The following is a 16,351-nucleotide window of genomic DNA, read 5'->3' on the forward strand; positions in this document are numbered from 1 at the left end:
TTGATTGTGAACCTGTCTACAACAGGATGCAACATAACCTTTTTTTATTTCCCTTAATCTTGGGCACTTAGAAGGGACTCTGTAAGTTTTTGTATTTATCTATTGAAAGTAAACTACCCATCAGAAGCAAACAGACACATAGCTTATTGGACACATACAGGTAGGTATGAGGTTGGTACGCATTCCTCCAACATCTGCTGTGACTAGCTCTGTGCTGAGATGGGGTGGGGAGAGGAGTATTTGGAACTGTTTAGGATTTCTCTGTTCTCCAGGGCAGATCTCTAAATGGGAAAGGAAAATGTAAACATTTTTTTTTAAAAGTTAAATAACAGTGGCAAAAAGATTGGTTGAAATGTATTGGTATAGACCATAAAAGCTGTAGAAGTTTAATGACCACCACACAGGCTCAAGCAGTTGGGGATGATTTAGAACAGGGCAAGAGCTGAATGGCACTTCACAGACTCACATGACTCAGAGCTGGAAGATATTTTAGGATCTTGCACAATGGATTGAATTTCTATAGGCCCATAGGCAAGAGTAGCTTCTTAAGTGAAAGGAATTTTCATTGTCTAATATAAGATGGTACTGATTTTCACTACAGAGTTACAATTTTGTTTTGATGCCAGTAAAGGATTGAACAAGTAACTGATATGTTCTTTTCTCTGCAGAGGTAAAGTGTAGAATACTCCTGGCTCTTCTTGAATATTCAGGTACATTTTGCATTATTTTTATCATTTGATAATTTTTTTACCATGTGGCCCATGACCTTGGGAAAAGGCCTTTGACAGTTTATGAAGAGAGATGTAAATATGATCTTTGCCTTCTTTAAAGGCTTGAAAAGATTTTTAAGTACTTACATAGTTTTAATAAAAACACAAGAACATATAGTTTCCTTGGTTATGGGTAAAAACTTGAAAACATATATGAATATATATTTAGGCAGATGTAACTAAAAAGGAGAAAGATAGCTGAAAGGTAAAGTTAATGGTGCAAATGGTATTTATAGTGAATCTATGTCCCAGTTGCATTTATAAAAAATGATGTATATATATAGATATATGTATATGAACACTATATCTTAATCATATTAAAACACTTCGTGCACATAGTGGGAGCTCAAGAAATATTGGTAATGAAAAATGATGCTGAGGAAGATTAAACTAAATTACAGATAATAGCCCATTTGCTTCATGAAGACAGGGACTGTATCTATTTTGATCATTAACAAATGCCTAAAATAGCAACTGGTTCATAGATGTTCAACAAATATTTGTTGCAAGAATAGATGAAAGGAAGATATGGATGTAAAAGGAAAGATCTATGAAGTAGTTCAGCAATGTTTTTATTCAAAATGCATTTAGAAGTATATTAATTCTAAAAGTTGGGGAAACTCAAATAATTACCATTCGATTTCAGTGAACAGTTTAATGTTAATGTTAGCTTACTGTATCACTTTCTCTGGATATAGAGATATACAGCTATGTCAATTGACTTTTTTTATTATTTTAATCTCTTTCCAAGGGGGATAAAAAAAATTCTCACAAAACATAAACACACACACAATTACATTAACTCTACATTTTAGTAGAAATTTGTGCCTGAAAATACAGAAATTTGCAGTTAAAAATACAATCACAGGCTCTCAACATGCAGCATACAATGTTGCACGGTTACCTGTTATACCAGTTAGCTTTCATTGTGTCAAACAGAAACTTTGTGGCTTAAAACAATAGCCATTTATTGTTCACAAGTCTAGTGGCTGTTCTGCTGATCTGTGCCAGATTTTGTGGATATTGGTTTGCTTTGCTTGTGCGTCTGAGGACGGGAGGTGGGGTTGGACACTGGTGCTCTAGGGTGGCCTGCTCACCAATGCAGCAGTTGGCTGACTGTCAGCAGGGGTGGTAGGGGTGCCTGGGCCACGTGTCCCTCATCATCCGGGAGGCTGTGGTCTTGTTCACGTGGCGGCTGGGCAGGGTTCCTAGAAGACAGTGGGGAGTGTACAGGAGCTCGCCCGCCTCCGTTGGCCACAGTGTCACAGGCCAGCTCAGATTCCGAGGAAGGAGAAATGGACTCTGTGTCTGATGGGAGGAGCCTCAAAATCATATTATAAGGGTGTGGATACAGGGAGGGAAGAATTTGTGGCGATTTTTACAATCAGCTGTACTTGGAAAATTCAAGTTGTGAATGAGTGAATGAGCCATGTTAACCAAGAGGGCTTACTGGTTTTTGCCTTAATTAAACAGTTTTTCCCTTGTTGTTTACGTAATAATAATTACTTTTTCTGAGCTTTACTATAAAGCACCTCATGGACCTCATTTTCAAGAGTCTCACTGAGTCCTTACAACAATTCTGTGAGAATAATTGTTTTCTCAGTTTTAAAGGTGAAGAAATTCAAGTTCAGGGAGACTTAATAACCTGTGTATGGTATTCATTCAACAAATATGTTTGAGTGTCTGATATAGACAGTTAAGTGGCAGGTTTGAAACTTAAATGCAGTTCTTCCAAAGTTAGTCCAGGAACTTCCAGTGTTATTTTGATGTCAGTTCTATTTTTCCATTCCTCTCATAATTCTTCTTCACACTTGACTTATTCATTTTTTTCCCTTTTATATATAGGATGGTAACAAAGCAGTAGCCATATTACTCCAAGTTGCTGAGTGTGAAACTATAGTGGTTCACTTGAAATCTTTTGACCATGTCTGTTGAGAATTATTCTTAATCCCCTTGTGTTTTGATCTTTCTCTGATCTCCACTTTTTATTTACTTATTGTTTTTTTTTTTCCTTTTCCTTGCATTCTCCATGTTAAAATAATGGTTGGAATTACTTGTAGTCCTGCAACCGTCTCATTCTTTTTTGTACCAGCTAGCTAACTATGGAACTTGAACTTTGTAAACAGCTGAACCAAATGAAGTGTTAATGTTTTAAAACATGTTTGTAGAATGTGAGTTTAAGTAGATGCTTAAATACTCAATTGAAACTGAAGACTTTGATGGGTACAGAAAGCATTTGTTTTGAATATGTTTCCACTACAAGAAAATTCCTACTCTGCAAAAATAATAAGTAAGCTGGCACACACACACACACACACACACACAGAGAGAGAGAGAGAGAGAGAGAGAGAGAGAGAGAGGAAACCAAAATAGATGCATTTCTTCTTTTGTATCAGAAGCTGGAAGCACCTGTTGTGACTCTTTCTGTCGTTCTTACTGATAAAAATGAGAAATGAGAATAGTTTTGGTAAAAGGTGGACCCTTTTGATGGTGTGATTGTGAAAACCTTGTGGATGGCACTCCCTTTATGCATTGTATGGATGAATGAGTAGAAAAATGGGAAAAAAAAACTAAATGAAAGATAAAATGGGATGGGGGGATGATTTGGGAGTTCTTTTTTATTTTTATTTTTTATTCTTATTCTGAGTCTTTCTGATATAAGGAAAATGTTCAAAAATGGATTAGGGTGATGAATGCACAACTATATGATGGAACTGTGAACAGTTGATTGTACACCATGGATGACTGTCTGGTATGTGAATATATCTCAATAAAACTGAATTAAAAAAAAAAAAGATGGACCCTTAGAAGTTTTGAACGGTCGCATGATTGAAAGGAGAAGACCTGAATGTTTTTGCAGGGGATTAGCAGACCTTTGTTCTTGATTTATCATTTTGTCCCTACTCCATTCAGCAAAAACTGAGCACCTTCGTGTTGCCAGGCATTGTGCTAGATGCTAGAGAGACAAAGAAGAGTCACAGTCATAACGCTACCTGCTAAATGTGTTTATCTCATTTATCTTTATGAAATCTAAGATGTAGGAAAAAAAACCATTTTACAGGTAGCAAATCTGAGACCTAATATCCTATGGCTTGAGATCGGTGGAATGGGTAGTTGAAAGCACCTTATATACCTCTAAAGCCATAACTCACATTACACACCATTTCCCCTGGCCTTGGTTTGCTGACTGTCCCACGGGAGACACAAACATGCAGACAAACTCTTGCAATGCTATATAATTAGCCCTTTAGTGGAGAGGATGTACCTAGGGCTATGGTGGCAAAAAGGAAGAAGTTTACAGTGCTTCCTGGGAGAGGGGGAAATTGCCCAAGGGAAGATAATATGTCACTAGTTCAATGAGTCAACACTAGCGGGTGATTAAAGTTTGCTTGGTGGAGAGGGGAGGAAAAGGGCCTGCAGACAGAGGGGACCCAGAGGCAAAGGTGTGGGCTGTGGGGGCACTGGATGTTCAAGGATCACCAAGCAGCCAGAGCTGTGTGGCTCAAAGAAGAGAGGACTCAACTGGATGCCCATCTAGCTGCTTTCAGATGCATTGTTTTCTTATATCCCAGTAACAACCCTGTGAAGATTGTTGCTCATTGGGGGATGCATGAAGGGAAGTGGTGTGTTGGGAAGCTGTAAATATAAAGTGGTGATGGGTTTAAAGGCCTTTTTATGCCACCCTGGGTTTTCTACCTTTGTTACTCTCTGAGATAATAGCATGTACAAAGTTATTTGAAGAACTCTTAATATACAATGTGTATTTTATGAGTTTTTGAAGTGTATACAACCAGGTAATCTACTTCCTAGTGAGAGTAGAAAGATGACAATAGAAGAAAATCATTACATGAAGTAGTAAGCTTTTATTGTCTTTTATTTTAAAATTAAGATTTAAATAACAGCGTGGGCCAACGGCACCTCGCATATCCACTTCCATTACTCTAGTGTGAGCATAGAGATGGCCAGACCCCATTTTGGAAATCTTCATATCGCCAGTAATTAAGACAGAGTTTAATTCCTGTGTGTCTCAGTTTGTTGCTTGAATGAATGAATATAACTTTTGTGTGGCAGTCAGAGCTATCATCAGGTTTTGCATCTCGGATAGTCTAGAGAATATTCATTGTGATCTGTTCTGATTTGGTAATGAAGTTGAATGGAATTCTTAATTTGGTTTCAAATGCGGAGGGTAGAATAAACATCTGAAGTGGTCTCTAGGTAAAAGAAGAAATTTGACAATTTCTTCTTAAGAGCAATTTGGAGATATTATTTTTACTAGTGGCAAAGTTATTGACATTTGTGACTTTACTAAAGCTCACAATGAAACCATAGCCTTCTGTCCATACACTTTTGCTTGTTGCGGTCGCAGTTGACTCGTCTGGGGGAGGGTGGCGGCCGGTTGCTAAATCCTAGGCTCCCAGGATTGCTCCGAGGGTACCGGCGGCGGGGGCTCTTTCCCGGAGGCGAGGGCGAGGCGGGGGACTTGGCCAGGTCCCCGGCGGGAGGCGTGCAAAGTATGGAGGGCGGCGAGAAAGGAACAGGCGGGACACGTTTCTTTTAGGGTGAAGAAACCAAGAGAGAGAGCGTTTATTAGGGGAGAGTACAAGCTTATATCGGGCGGTTTAGAGGGCGGGGTAGCTGTAGGGGTTAAAGGCTTGGATTGGTTCTGAGAGAGCGCGGAGGTTGATTGAAAAGGGGCGAAAGTTGCTCCCGTAACGGTGTCCGGCAACAATGTATGCGCACTGGTGGTGATGGGGAGTGTCCGGGCAAGATAAGGGGGTGGGGAAAAGGCGGTTCCCTCCGGCAAGCCTCCCCTAACACTGGTAATTTGGGTGAGGAAATTGGGCCTGCCTCCGGCCTCACTTTCCCAGGCCCGGGGGGCTGCGGAGGGCGCTGTCGCCCGTGCCCACTACCCTCCCCAGGGGTGGATCCGGTCCCCCAGCCCAGGCCCGCCAAGTTGAAGCACGTAATCAGTGTCCCGCATTTCCCCCTTCTTTTCCAATTAAAGGAAGAAGCTTACCGGAGAGGTCCGCTAAGGGATGAGGGAAGGGGGAGGTCGGGGAGGGGAAAAGGGGTTGACGGTGGCTCAGCGAGGCTGGAGCTCGGCGTTGGTGTGGCGCCCGGGCGCTCGACAGGGGCCTTGCTGCTTGCGGGATGGACGAGGGTGGGGGGTTTAAAGTTGGAGGTTCAGAGAAGCTGGAGCTCGAGGTTGGTGTGATGTTCAGGCGATCGAGAAGGGCCTCGCGGTCGGCGGGTTGACCGGTGGCGGTGAGGTCGCGGAGGGTTGGTTGTCATCTCGGAGTAGGGAGCGTCAGAGGTGGCGAGTCGCTGGTACTGGACTTGCACGAACGAGGAAAAAATAGCATCCGTTTGTTTCCTTACAAGCTGGACAATTCTGCGGATAATGCAGGGTCCTAAGGTGAGAGCTAGAATAATCATTAGTAGGGGGCCGAGGAGAGGGAGGAGGTAAGGGAGGAGGGGGGTAAAGATGTGGGACCAATAGCTGGTGGCTTCACGGTTTCTTTTGCGTTGTTCTAGTCCCTCTCGGACCTTTTTTAGGCTGTCCTCGGCGAGACCTGTGGAATTGGCATATACACAGCACTCTTCTCCTAGGGCGGCGCAGAGGCCTCCTTCTTTGAGGAGGAGAAGGTCGAGACCTCGGCGGTTTTGGAGCACTACCTCAGAGAGGGAATTGACAGAATTTTTAAGATGGGAAATAGCGTCTTGTAGGTGACGAATGTCCTCGTCAACAGCTGCCCGGAGGTGAGTTAGGGCGGAGCCTTGACTGGCTAATGCAGCGATTCCGGTGCCAGCGCCTGCAAGACCTAGGAGGGAGGCAATCGTGAGGACGGTGATGGGCTCTCGCTTTTGCAGTGGGGCAGAAGCTGCAGTTGTTTCCAGGCGGAGGAAGAAGTCTTCCTCGCTGTGGTATAGGACCCTAGGGATAAGGACAATTAGGAGGCAAGTTTCATTAGTTGTATTGAGGGTTTGCACGTTAAGGCAGGGGGTAAGTCCTGTAGAGGAGCAGAGCCATTGGGAGGAGTTATGAGGGATGAGAAATTTTGCAGAGCTGCTGGGAGATGAGTAGTCGGCACAAGCTGTGAGGTTGGGAGAGTTACTTGAGTGAGGGCGGATGCACTTTCCTGTAAAGGAGACTGAATGAAAGGTTAGGGGGACGGCAGAGGTATTCCAATTGCATTCCGAGGGGCTGTCCTCTGTGTTTTCTGAAAAGGAGAGGTTGGAGGCAACTGGCTCATACAGGGGGGAGGAAGTGGAGAGGCAAAGCCAACAAGAGGAGGTAAGATTGGGGTTGGAGGAATTCACTGAGGTGAAGGCCGCTTGGATAAGGCTGAGGAGGGGAGAGGAGTAACGGGCGGGGGGCGGACGAGGTTGGGGTGGTGGTGTTGGCAACGCGCCGTTTGCAGCTGAAGTGCGGCTGGTTGGAGCTGAGGTGCGGCTGGAGAGCTGTGGAAAAAGGGGGTTAATGACTTTATTGGGACCAATGGCAGAGGGGTTTTTTTGTACAGCCTCCTTTTTTACAAGAATAAGGGAACCTGGGTCGACTCCTTTCAAATAAATTCTGAAGCCCCAGGTTCGACCGAGTAACCAGGAGGGATCATTGGGGAGCTGCACACTGAGATTTAAATGTGAGCAGGTACCTGTAGGTGCAATCTGGTGATGGCCTCCATAGATACCCCAGTTAATGGGTTCTTGAGGTGGTTTGCAGTTAAAGGGGGCCCATTTTAGAGTTAGGTAATGATCAGTGGCGTAAGTCTCCCACTGAGTGGCTAATGTTTCACATCCCCAATATGCACAGTAGTATTGGTTGGGGGAATTGCAGTACTGTTTTCCAGGATTTGAGGATGGGCACATATAATATTGGGCTTGATTCCAACCAGTGGGGCGTACGGAAGGAGTGGGAAATAGATCAGTTGCGTTGACAAGAAAGGAAGGTCGCCCTGCTGTAACCTGGGTTTGTATAACTGTGGAATCTTCCCACCGTGCCAAGGTCCATTTCCAAGGCTGGTGAGGGGAGTGGGGCTGGTAGACAGCCTGGGTAGAAGAGGCGAGAGCCAGCATGATTGTTAGAAGGGAAGCAATGCTCGGGTGGGGGTTATGGAGGTGTAGGGGGCTGGCTTTTGCCCGTCTATAGAGGCGTATAATTTCTCTGATTTCTTGTTTCTCCGGGGTTTCACCCGGACTGGGGTCCAGGCTCAGGTGTACTGTTGTCATCTGGTGCGTTATGCTGCGGAGACGGCGGCATTCTCGTCTCGTTAGACGCGTGGTTGCTGGTGGCGGGCCGGATTGCCCTTCCTGGGATCCAGATTGGTTGTGCTGCATCATCTGGGAAAACACAAGCAAACCCACGCCCCTGGGCGAGGAGTGGGGAGGGACCCTTCCAGGTATTATTCTCTGGGTCCTTCCAGTAGACCATCGGGGCCTGGGTGGGCCTATACGAGGGCCCCCAATGTTTATGTAGGGGCGAAAGCCCTTCCTTATTGAATGTGAGTAGATTAAGGTGAATAAGGGCTGCTATGATAAGGTCCCCTGGAGTTGCCTGGGGGAGCATTGCCCTCTCTTTTTCAATTTGTGTTTTTAAGCGGCGATGGACTGCTTCCACAATGGCTTGCCCCTGTGGATTATAGGGGATGCCGAAATGATGGGTGATGTTATATAACTGAAGAAAGGCCGCAAAGGAGGCACTGCGATAGGCAGGCCCATTGTCCGTTTTTATGTCCCAGGGGACTCCCATGAAGAGAATTCCCTGTCTTAGGGCCTTGATACAGTGTTTGGCCGTTTCCCCGGCGAGGGGGACTGCATAACACATGGCTGAGAAGGTGTCAATCATTACATGTACATACTTGAGGCGCCCAAAGGACGGAACATGAGTTACATCCATTTGCCATCTAGAATTGGGTTTTAGGCCTCGTGGGTTGACTCCCTGAGGTTGCAGGGGGCCAAGCGGCGCAAAGGGCGCACAAGTTGCACAATTGCGGACAAGATGTTTACAGGTATCTAGGGGGAGGCCACATAAATGATGCAATGACGTAGCCGAAAAGTGAAACCTGGAATGCAATAACTTGGCCTGGTTAACAGCGTCCCCCGGAGGGGCCGCTGTGTGAGTTAGCATAGCTTGGGTAGTCTGAGCTGAGACCGCTTGGTCTACTATACTGTTGCCATTAGCCAAGGGCCCCGGAAGGCCTGAGTGACTACGAATGTGGCTAATGAACCAAGGATCCTGTCTATGCTCTAAGATGCTTCTGAGGTCAGAAAGTGCTTTATCGATGGCCGAGTTCCCGGGGAAAAAGGTGGAAAATGCAAGGACTCGGCAGACCTGATACGTGTAGAGGCTGTCAGTGAAAATGTTTACTGGGTGGTTGCAGTGGGCGTTTAGCGCGTATGACACTGCCAGAATTTCCCCCACTTGGACTGAATGAAGGTTGACATAACTGAATAGGCGGGGTTCCGGATGGTCCTGCGAATAAGAGAGGAAGGCGAAACAGGTTTTGGAGGCGTCAGTAAAGACGGTAGTGGCACCCGGGATGGGTGCAGAGGAGGGGAAAGGATGGAAGGGGCTGCGGAAGGGAAGCTTGGCGAGTCCCTGTAACAGCCGATGGCTAGGATAGTGGCAGCTGAATTCCCCATGAAATCCTTCTAAAAGGATTTGCATGTCCGGGTTGTCACGTATAAGCAGGCGGGTTTGGCCTGCGTCTAGGGGCCAAACAATTTTTTCTGGCGGCTCTCCGAATACATGAACAGCCAGGGTGACTAGATCTGAAGCTAGGCTGATCCAGAGCCGTACTGCGGGGCAAATTTTTCTAAGCCGGCTTTTAGCAGGGTGCGCCCAAAGTAGAGGGCCTTCCTGCCACAGGCAGCCCATGGGTGTGCCGGGCGTAGGAAGGATGAGTGCTATAAGATTGCCCTCTTTAGTGCTGAACCTGTTGAGACAGCAGGCGGCGAGTGCCTTGTTAATAGCGGCAATGGCTTCCTTTGCCTCCTGGGTGAGCTTAATGCGCCGGGAGATTGCTAGCGGCGGGGCTTCAGGGACACTCAGCAGCATAAAGAGTGGTTGGAGCTGTGCGGTGGTGATCGGCAACGCAGAGCGGAGCCAATTGATCTGACCGCAGAGCTGTTGAAGCTCAGTGATAGTGACCCGATCCGGTATGTCCAGCTGGGGAGCGGACGGGGCAATGGTTTTATCAATACTAAACCCTAAGAAGGCTAATGGTGGCACAATTTGAACTTTATCGGGCTGAACCGTAAGGCCGAGGTCAGCTAAATTAGTGGTGAGGTCTTTGAGGATTAGAGGAAGCGCCTCGGCGTCCTCAGAGGCCACCAAGATGTCATCCATGTAATGGATGAGCATGGCCTGCTTTCGCAGGGGGGCCACTGCGTGATTAACATACATTTGGCAGATGGCCGGACTGTTACGCATCCCTTGAGGGAGGACTTTCCATTGGTACCTGCTAGCCGCGCCCGCGTGATTGGGGACGGGAACTGTAAAGGCAAAGCGCGGGCGGTCTCGCTCATGTAGTGGGATGGAAAAGAAACAGTCTTTGATGTCAATGGTGGCTACATGATAGTGGGCCGGGATGGCTACCGGATGGGGGAGGCCAGCCTGCGGGGAACCCATGGGAAGAATATGCTTATTGATTTCCCGCAGATCATTGAGGAGCCTAAATTTCCCTGTGGCTTTTTTATGAATAACAAACACTGGCGAATTATAGGGACTAGTAGAAGGCTCTATGTGGCCAGCGTTCAATTGTTCTTGGACAAGGGCTTGGAGTGTTACTAATTTATGCGTGGGAAGGGGCCACTGCTCCACCCATATAGGTTCCTCAGTATCCCACTGCAGAGGAACGGGCGCTGGAGGTGTTAAACGAGCAGTGGCGCACATTATTGGGGGGGCTGCGTGGTAAGCACTGCCCCAGAGGCGGCGAGGATGTCACGGCCCCATAAAATTTGGTCTATGGTGTGTAGAAATAACGGGCGGAAGGTGCCTGAGTGGCCCTCTTCATCCTCCCACTTAATGGGCCCTATGGCCTGAAGAGAGGTGGAGGTACCAGTGGCTCCCACTACCGAGGGACCATCGAGAACCATGCACATGGTGGCATACTGAGCGGGCATGCAAGAGACCTCTGCCCCTGAATCGAGCGTGCCCGTGTACCATTGCCCCTCTATTCTTAACTTACGAGTAGGCTTTTCTGGGGTGATAGGGACTGTCCAGAGAAGCGTTTTACTGCCGGTGAAGTGATTAGTTTTATTAGAACCGGCCGGCACGCTGCCTCTTAGGGGCGGGGCTGAGGCTTGCCCCGCTTGGAGTTTAAAGCTTGCTCAGTGCCCTGGCGCTGACTGCCGTCAGGGCACCAGGGATAGCAGAGGTTTTTTAAGCTATCCTTGCTAAGATCTCTGGGGCTGCTCTTGCAATCGCGCGCCCAGTGATAGCCACGCTGGCAGCGTGGGCAAGGAGTGGGAGGGGGGCGCCCATTACGCTGCATGAAAGGCGGGCGGTTGACTTCTGCATTGGGGCACTCCCGGGCAAAATGACCGCTCTGCCCGCACTTAAAACAACCGGTGGTGGCGGCTAAGGCGGCAGTGACAGCGCCAGAGACGGCCTGGGCTAGGGACGCGGCAGCTGGGTCAAAGGCGCTGCAGGCGAGTATCCAATCGCATAGGCTCTTCTCCCGCAAGGGAAGAATAGCCTGCTTGCAAGGGGGATTGGCTCCCTCGAGAATGAGTTCTCGAGCGAGAGCCAGTTGGGCCTGGGGATCATTAACCTTTCGAGCGCAGGTTTCCTCAACCCTAGAGACAAAGGTGGCAAAAGGCTCATTTGGCTCCTGGAGGAGCTTGGTGAATTTAGTAGGCCGACAGGCGGAACAGTTGGCAAAAGCTCGCAAGGCGATTCCCCGAAGGATAGGCCAAAAGGCGGCAGGCGCATTAATATAGGCGGATGCATTTATAAACGCTCCCGTGCCCAAGTAGGCTTCGGGGTGATGATAGACTCCAGTGGCTGCATCTTGCTCGCTTTGCTTAGCTGCTTCCGCCTGGAAGTGAGCACGCCAATCTACAAACTGGCCGGGGTTAAGAATGGAACGGGCAAGCGAGGCCCAGTCTTGGGGGAGGCAAAAGTTCATGGCGATATCCTGTAGTAATTGGGAAGCGTATGGGCTACCTAACCCGTCTTCCTTGACGGCCCTGCGAAGCTGCTTGATAGTATCAGAGTCAATGGGATACCAGTCATACGGTTTCTGTGGTGTGGGGGTAAGGTTAAGAGGAAAGCAGCGAAAAGCACGAGAGAAAGGAGGACGCGCTTGCAGAGGGCTTGGCGCGGGAGTGGGGGTAGGGGGAGCGTTGCCCCAAGGGTTGCCTTGAGGTGTAGAAGGCAGCCAGGGGTTGTTAGTCGGCAGGGTGGGAGGAGCGGCGGCAGCTGCCGGTAGCGGCTCCGAGGGGGAGCTCGCCGGAGGGGGAGGCGGAAGTGGGAGGCCCCAAGCGTCGCAAGACGGCGGCGCGGTGGGAGTGGCTAAGGCATAAGATGGTGGACTAGCTCCATCCTGTGAAAGGGCGGGGCCCAAGGCATAAGATGGCGGACTAACTCCGCCCTGTGAAAGGGCGGGGTAAAGCGCATGCGGTTTCCGGCCCAGCTTAGGGCTGACGTCATCGCCGGAGCACTTCCTCCCCTCGATGGAAGAAGAAGGAGGAAGTTCGCCATCTTGGCGAGGCTTAGTATTGCTTTGTTTTTGGGGGGCGACTTCGAGCGCATTGTTAATTTGCTCGACTAAGGATTCTGTGTCCGAATCGTGGTCTACATTAGTATCGCTGTCTGAATCTGTTGGCTGGGTTGATAGGGCCTCCTTGGATTTAATGGGGCCTCGATCAGGGGGGAGGGAGCCTTGAAGGCAGGAGCGGACGGTTATTAAGGTGGGGAGCAAGCCGGGAGGGAAGCGCTTGCTCTCATGTTCCATGGCGTTGGTGACCCGATCAATAAGGCGATCATAAGTAACAGGGTCCCAAAGATGGCAAGTGGTGAGCCATGGGTTAAAGGGCAGCAGGAGGTCCCAGTATACCTGCAGCTGCCGGACAGACACTTTACAGCGATGTGTGTCTAGGAGACCAGCCAGAGCACGAACTTGGGGTGCTTGGCGTGCAGATAGACGATTACCCATAGCGGAGTGAGAAAAGAAAAAAAAGGGGGGTTGATTATTGAGTAAAGAAAATGAGGTAAACCGTGGCCGCGAGGCCGAAGGAGACGGTGAGAATAGAAGGCAGGACCCTCTAGTAGCGAGAGCAGTTTGGGGGGGGGGGCGGTTGCAAAGAGGCACACCGCGCTAAACAAAGAAACAAAGACACAGAGGACCACAGCAAAGTAATGGAGGGGAAGAGGGAAAGCTACTGGAGGAAGAGTGTTAGGAGGAATGGGGGGACATAGGAAGAGAAGACGAAAGGTAGTCGGGGGTAAGAGTTAGGTTAACGCGGGAAAGGAAGAGCGGCCCGGGCGCGGAGCGGCGTGGGAGGGGCGGCTCCAGACGTGGAGCGGCGAGGGAGGGGCGGCTCCGCGGGGCGGCGAGGGAGAGGCGGCCCTTACTTTGCAGGCGAGGAGAAGGGGAGCTGGAGAGGCGTCCGGGCGAGCGGGTGGTTTTACTGGACCGCTGCGTAGAGAGGACTTTTAATTCCAGGTGCCCCACGTTGGGCGCCAGTTGCGGTCGCAGTTGACTCGTCTGGGGGAGGGTGGCGGCCGGTTGCTAAATCCTAGGCTCCCAGGATTGCTCCGAGGGTACCGGCGGCGGGGACTCTTTCCCGGAGGCGAGGGCGAGGCGGGGGACTTGGCCAGGTCCCCGGCGGGAGGCGTGCAAAGTATGGAGGGCGGCGAGAAAGGAACAGGCGGGACACATTTCTTTTAGGGTGAAGAAACCAAGAGAGAGAGCGTTTATTAGGGGAGAGTACAAGCTTATATCGGGCGGTTTAGAGGGCGGGGTAGCTGTAGGGGTTAAAGGCTTGGATTGGTTCTGAGAGAGCGCGGAGGTTGATTGAAAAGGGGCGAAAGTTGCTCCCGTAACGGTGTCCAGCAACAATGTATGCGCACTGGTGGTGATGGGAGTTGCGCTGGCAACGGGGAGTGTCCGGGCAAGATAAGGGGGTGGGGAAAAGGCGGTTCCCTCCGGCAAGCCTCCCCTAACACTGGTAATTTGGGTGAGGAAATGGGGCCTGCCTCCGGCCTCACTTTCCCAGGCCCGGGGGGCTGCGGAGGGCGCTGTCGCCCGTGCCCACTACCCTCCCCAGGGGTGGATCCGGTCCCCCAGCCCAGGCCCGCCAAGTTGAAGCACGTAATCAGTGTCCCACAGCTTCCCACTCTTGATATCAGCAGTTTTCTTTCGATTTAGATTTTCGTTAATAAATTATTCTCAGTTTATTCTCAGTTTATGGGTAGAAGTACTCCTGCCAGAGCTTCTGAAGTATTTTTAAAAATTCACCCAGATTTTCTGCCTCACTATAGGGTGATTAAAGAGAAAACAAGAATGCACAAGGAAGAAACAGAGCAATTTTTACTTATTTAGTTTCTCCTGAACCTCAGCATCATAGACACACATTTAGGCTGACAGGCTTTCTGAATTATCCTTTTAAATCAAATTAAACTCAGGAATTTGAAGAAGCCAGAAAATGAGCTCATGCATTTCCATTTCACTTAAATTGTTAGTTACTAGTCCATTTTCTTTCATTCAGTAAATATTGAATGTCTGTATGTGTTAGAAAGGGTGCTAACCACTAGGAATTGGTGGACAGAGTTCGTCCCCAGTTTAGCCATTTCATAGTTACCTGTAAAATACTTTCCCCAATCTGTTAAAACGGAGCACATTGTACATGACTACTGAAGGAAAATGTCTTATAAGTGGTGGTGGTTACATTAATAAATTGAACCATGTGGAATTTCTATATGCAACTTATTTTGACCCATAAAAATAGCAAGTTCATAGAGTTCAATTTAATGTATGAATGCTTTCAACATAAAAATAGGTATTTTTAATATTTAATCCTTTTTCTAATAAAACTGTCAAGAGTTGGTGTTACTACCAGTGAAACTGAGTAATACTCAGCAACTGTGTTGTGTGTACACTTGCCTTTGGTGGCTGGTAAGAACAGATGTTCAGTGTCCTTGGTAAACAACTTAAAAGTTATGCCTTTTTATCAATAAAACAAGAACTCAACACTAAATGAAGGCAGCATTTATTTCTTTATAATGCACTAATATTGACCATGTTTCTTCATTGCGTAAGATTCTATGAGCCCTGGAAATATTGAGTACACTGTGGGAGTGGATTATTTTTACCTTTGTTTTTCTTCTAGTGATTTTTCATTGTGCAGAATGTGTGGTTTGGTATTTATGTGGTTTGTATATATCCAGCCACCCAAAGATGAAAGAATTGAACCCTGTGTTGTCAGGATCTGAGAGGTGCAGCTTCTTTCTCTTTGAAAAATATCTGGCCCAGGAGTGGCAGTTCACAAGGGAAAATTTACCTAAAAGTGGGTAAATCACAAATCCAGTCAATTGCAGGATAACAACCTAGGAATAATTAATTCTAAAACTGTAAATACATTACTTATGTCAAAGAAATATAGAAATTTATGAGCCAGACATACAGTTCATGAGGTTGAATAACTGGATTTAGGAAATACAGATTTGTAAACATTTGGACATCAGACATTCTTTCCCCTATGTGCATTTTGCATTAATACTTGAATAAGTTTAGCAGGTTTTATTTTTTTTTTTAATTTAGTACTAATATTGTATTTCATTTGCCAGTACAAACTGAGAATTTGGACTTTGACATTTCTGCAGTAATGTTATGCATAAATTCAAATTTGTTGCATTAGAAAAAGAAAAATAAACCAAATAAATAAATAAATAAATAAATAAATAAAGGCTTTCCCCCCCCTCAGGCTTTATAAACCAATTTAATGATTGCAGAATCAAGTCAAAAAATTGATTAATATTTATTATTTCTAACTTTTTGGTGTCTAATATTTTCTAGATACATTTACTGAAGTTTATGTGTTCATTAATAGAATTCAAATTCACATTTTTCACTTGGTGTGAGTTTAGTGAAAAGATGAAATAATGGTAAATGTAAATGCCTAAAGAATTGTTTTTACTCCTCTGCCCCATTTTTCAAAGCTGTCTTTGTCTTCTCTTGGATCACAGACAGTGAAACACAACTCCGAAGAGACATGGTTTTCTGCCAAAGTCTTGTGGCCACCGTCTGTGCCTTCTCTGAGCAGCTCATGGCGGCCTTAAACCAGATGTTTGACAACAGCAAAGAAAATGAGATGGAAACTTGGGAGGCCAGCAGAAGGTGGCTGGAGCAGATAGCCAATGCTGGCGTTCTCTTTCACTTTCAGTCACTGCTGTCACCCAACCTGGTAAGGTGCCACAATGATGCCCACTGGTTTTTGGTTAACTGTAATATGCATTGTAACATGTTCCCAAGAGTACAGGGTTGTTCATTTTTTCCCTATATTCTCCTTCATTATTGTTCTAGTTTGCTAATGCTGCAGTTAAGCAGAATACCAGAAATGGATTGGCTTTTATA

At 47.2% G+C, this 16,351-nt stretch overlaps 1 protein-coding gene across 2 annotated transcripts in view; it reads left to right on the forward strand.

Moving 5' to 3' along the window:
• The window catches only part of PREX2 (phosphatidylinositol-3,4,5-trisphosphate dependent Rac exchange factor 2), a 332,829-nt gene that overhangs the window by 212,533 nt on the left and 103,945 nt on the right, over positions 1-16,351 (forward strand). For both annotated transcript variants that reach the window (XR_005211590.1, XM_037802580.1), the window contains exons 31-32: positions 669-710; positions 15,964-16,181. Coding sequence is in view for 1 of the 2 variants with exons in the window: in XM_037802580.1 (XP_037658508.1) it covers positions 669-710; positions 15,964-16,181 (260 nt within the window). In the remaining variant the exon portion in view is untranslated. The remainder of the gene's footprint in view (positions 1-668; positions 711-15,963; positions 16,182-16,351) is intronic.

This window comes from Choloepus didactylus, chromosome 14, assembly GCF_015220235.1.
Source record: "Choloepus didactylus isolate mChoDid1 chromosome 14, mChoDid1.pri, whole genome shotgun sequence".
Lineage (NCBI taxonomy): Eukaryota > Metazoa > Chordata > Mammalia > Pilosa > Megalonychidae > Choloepus > Choloepus didactylus.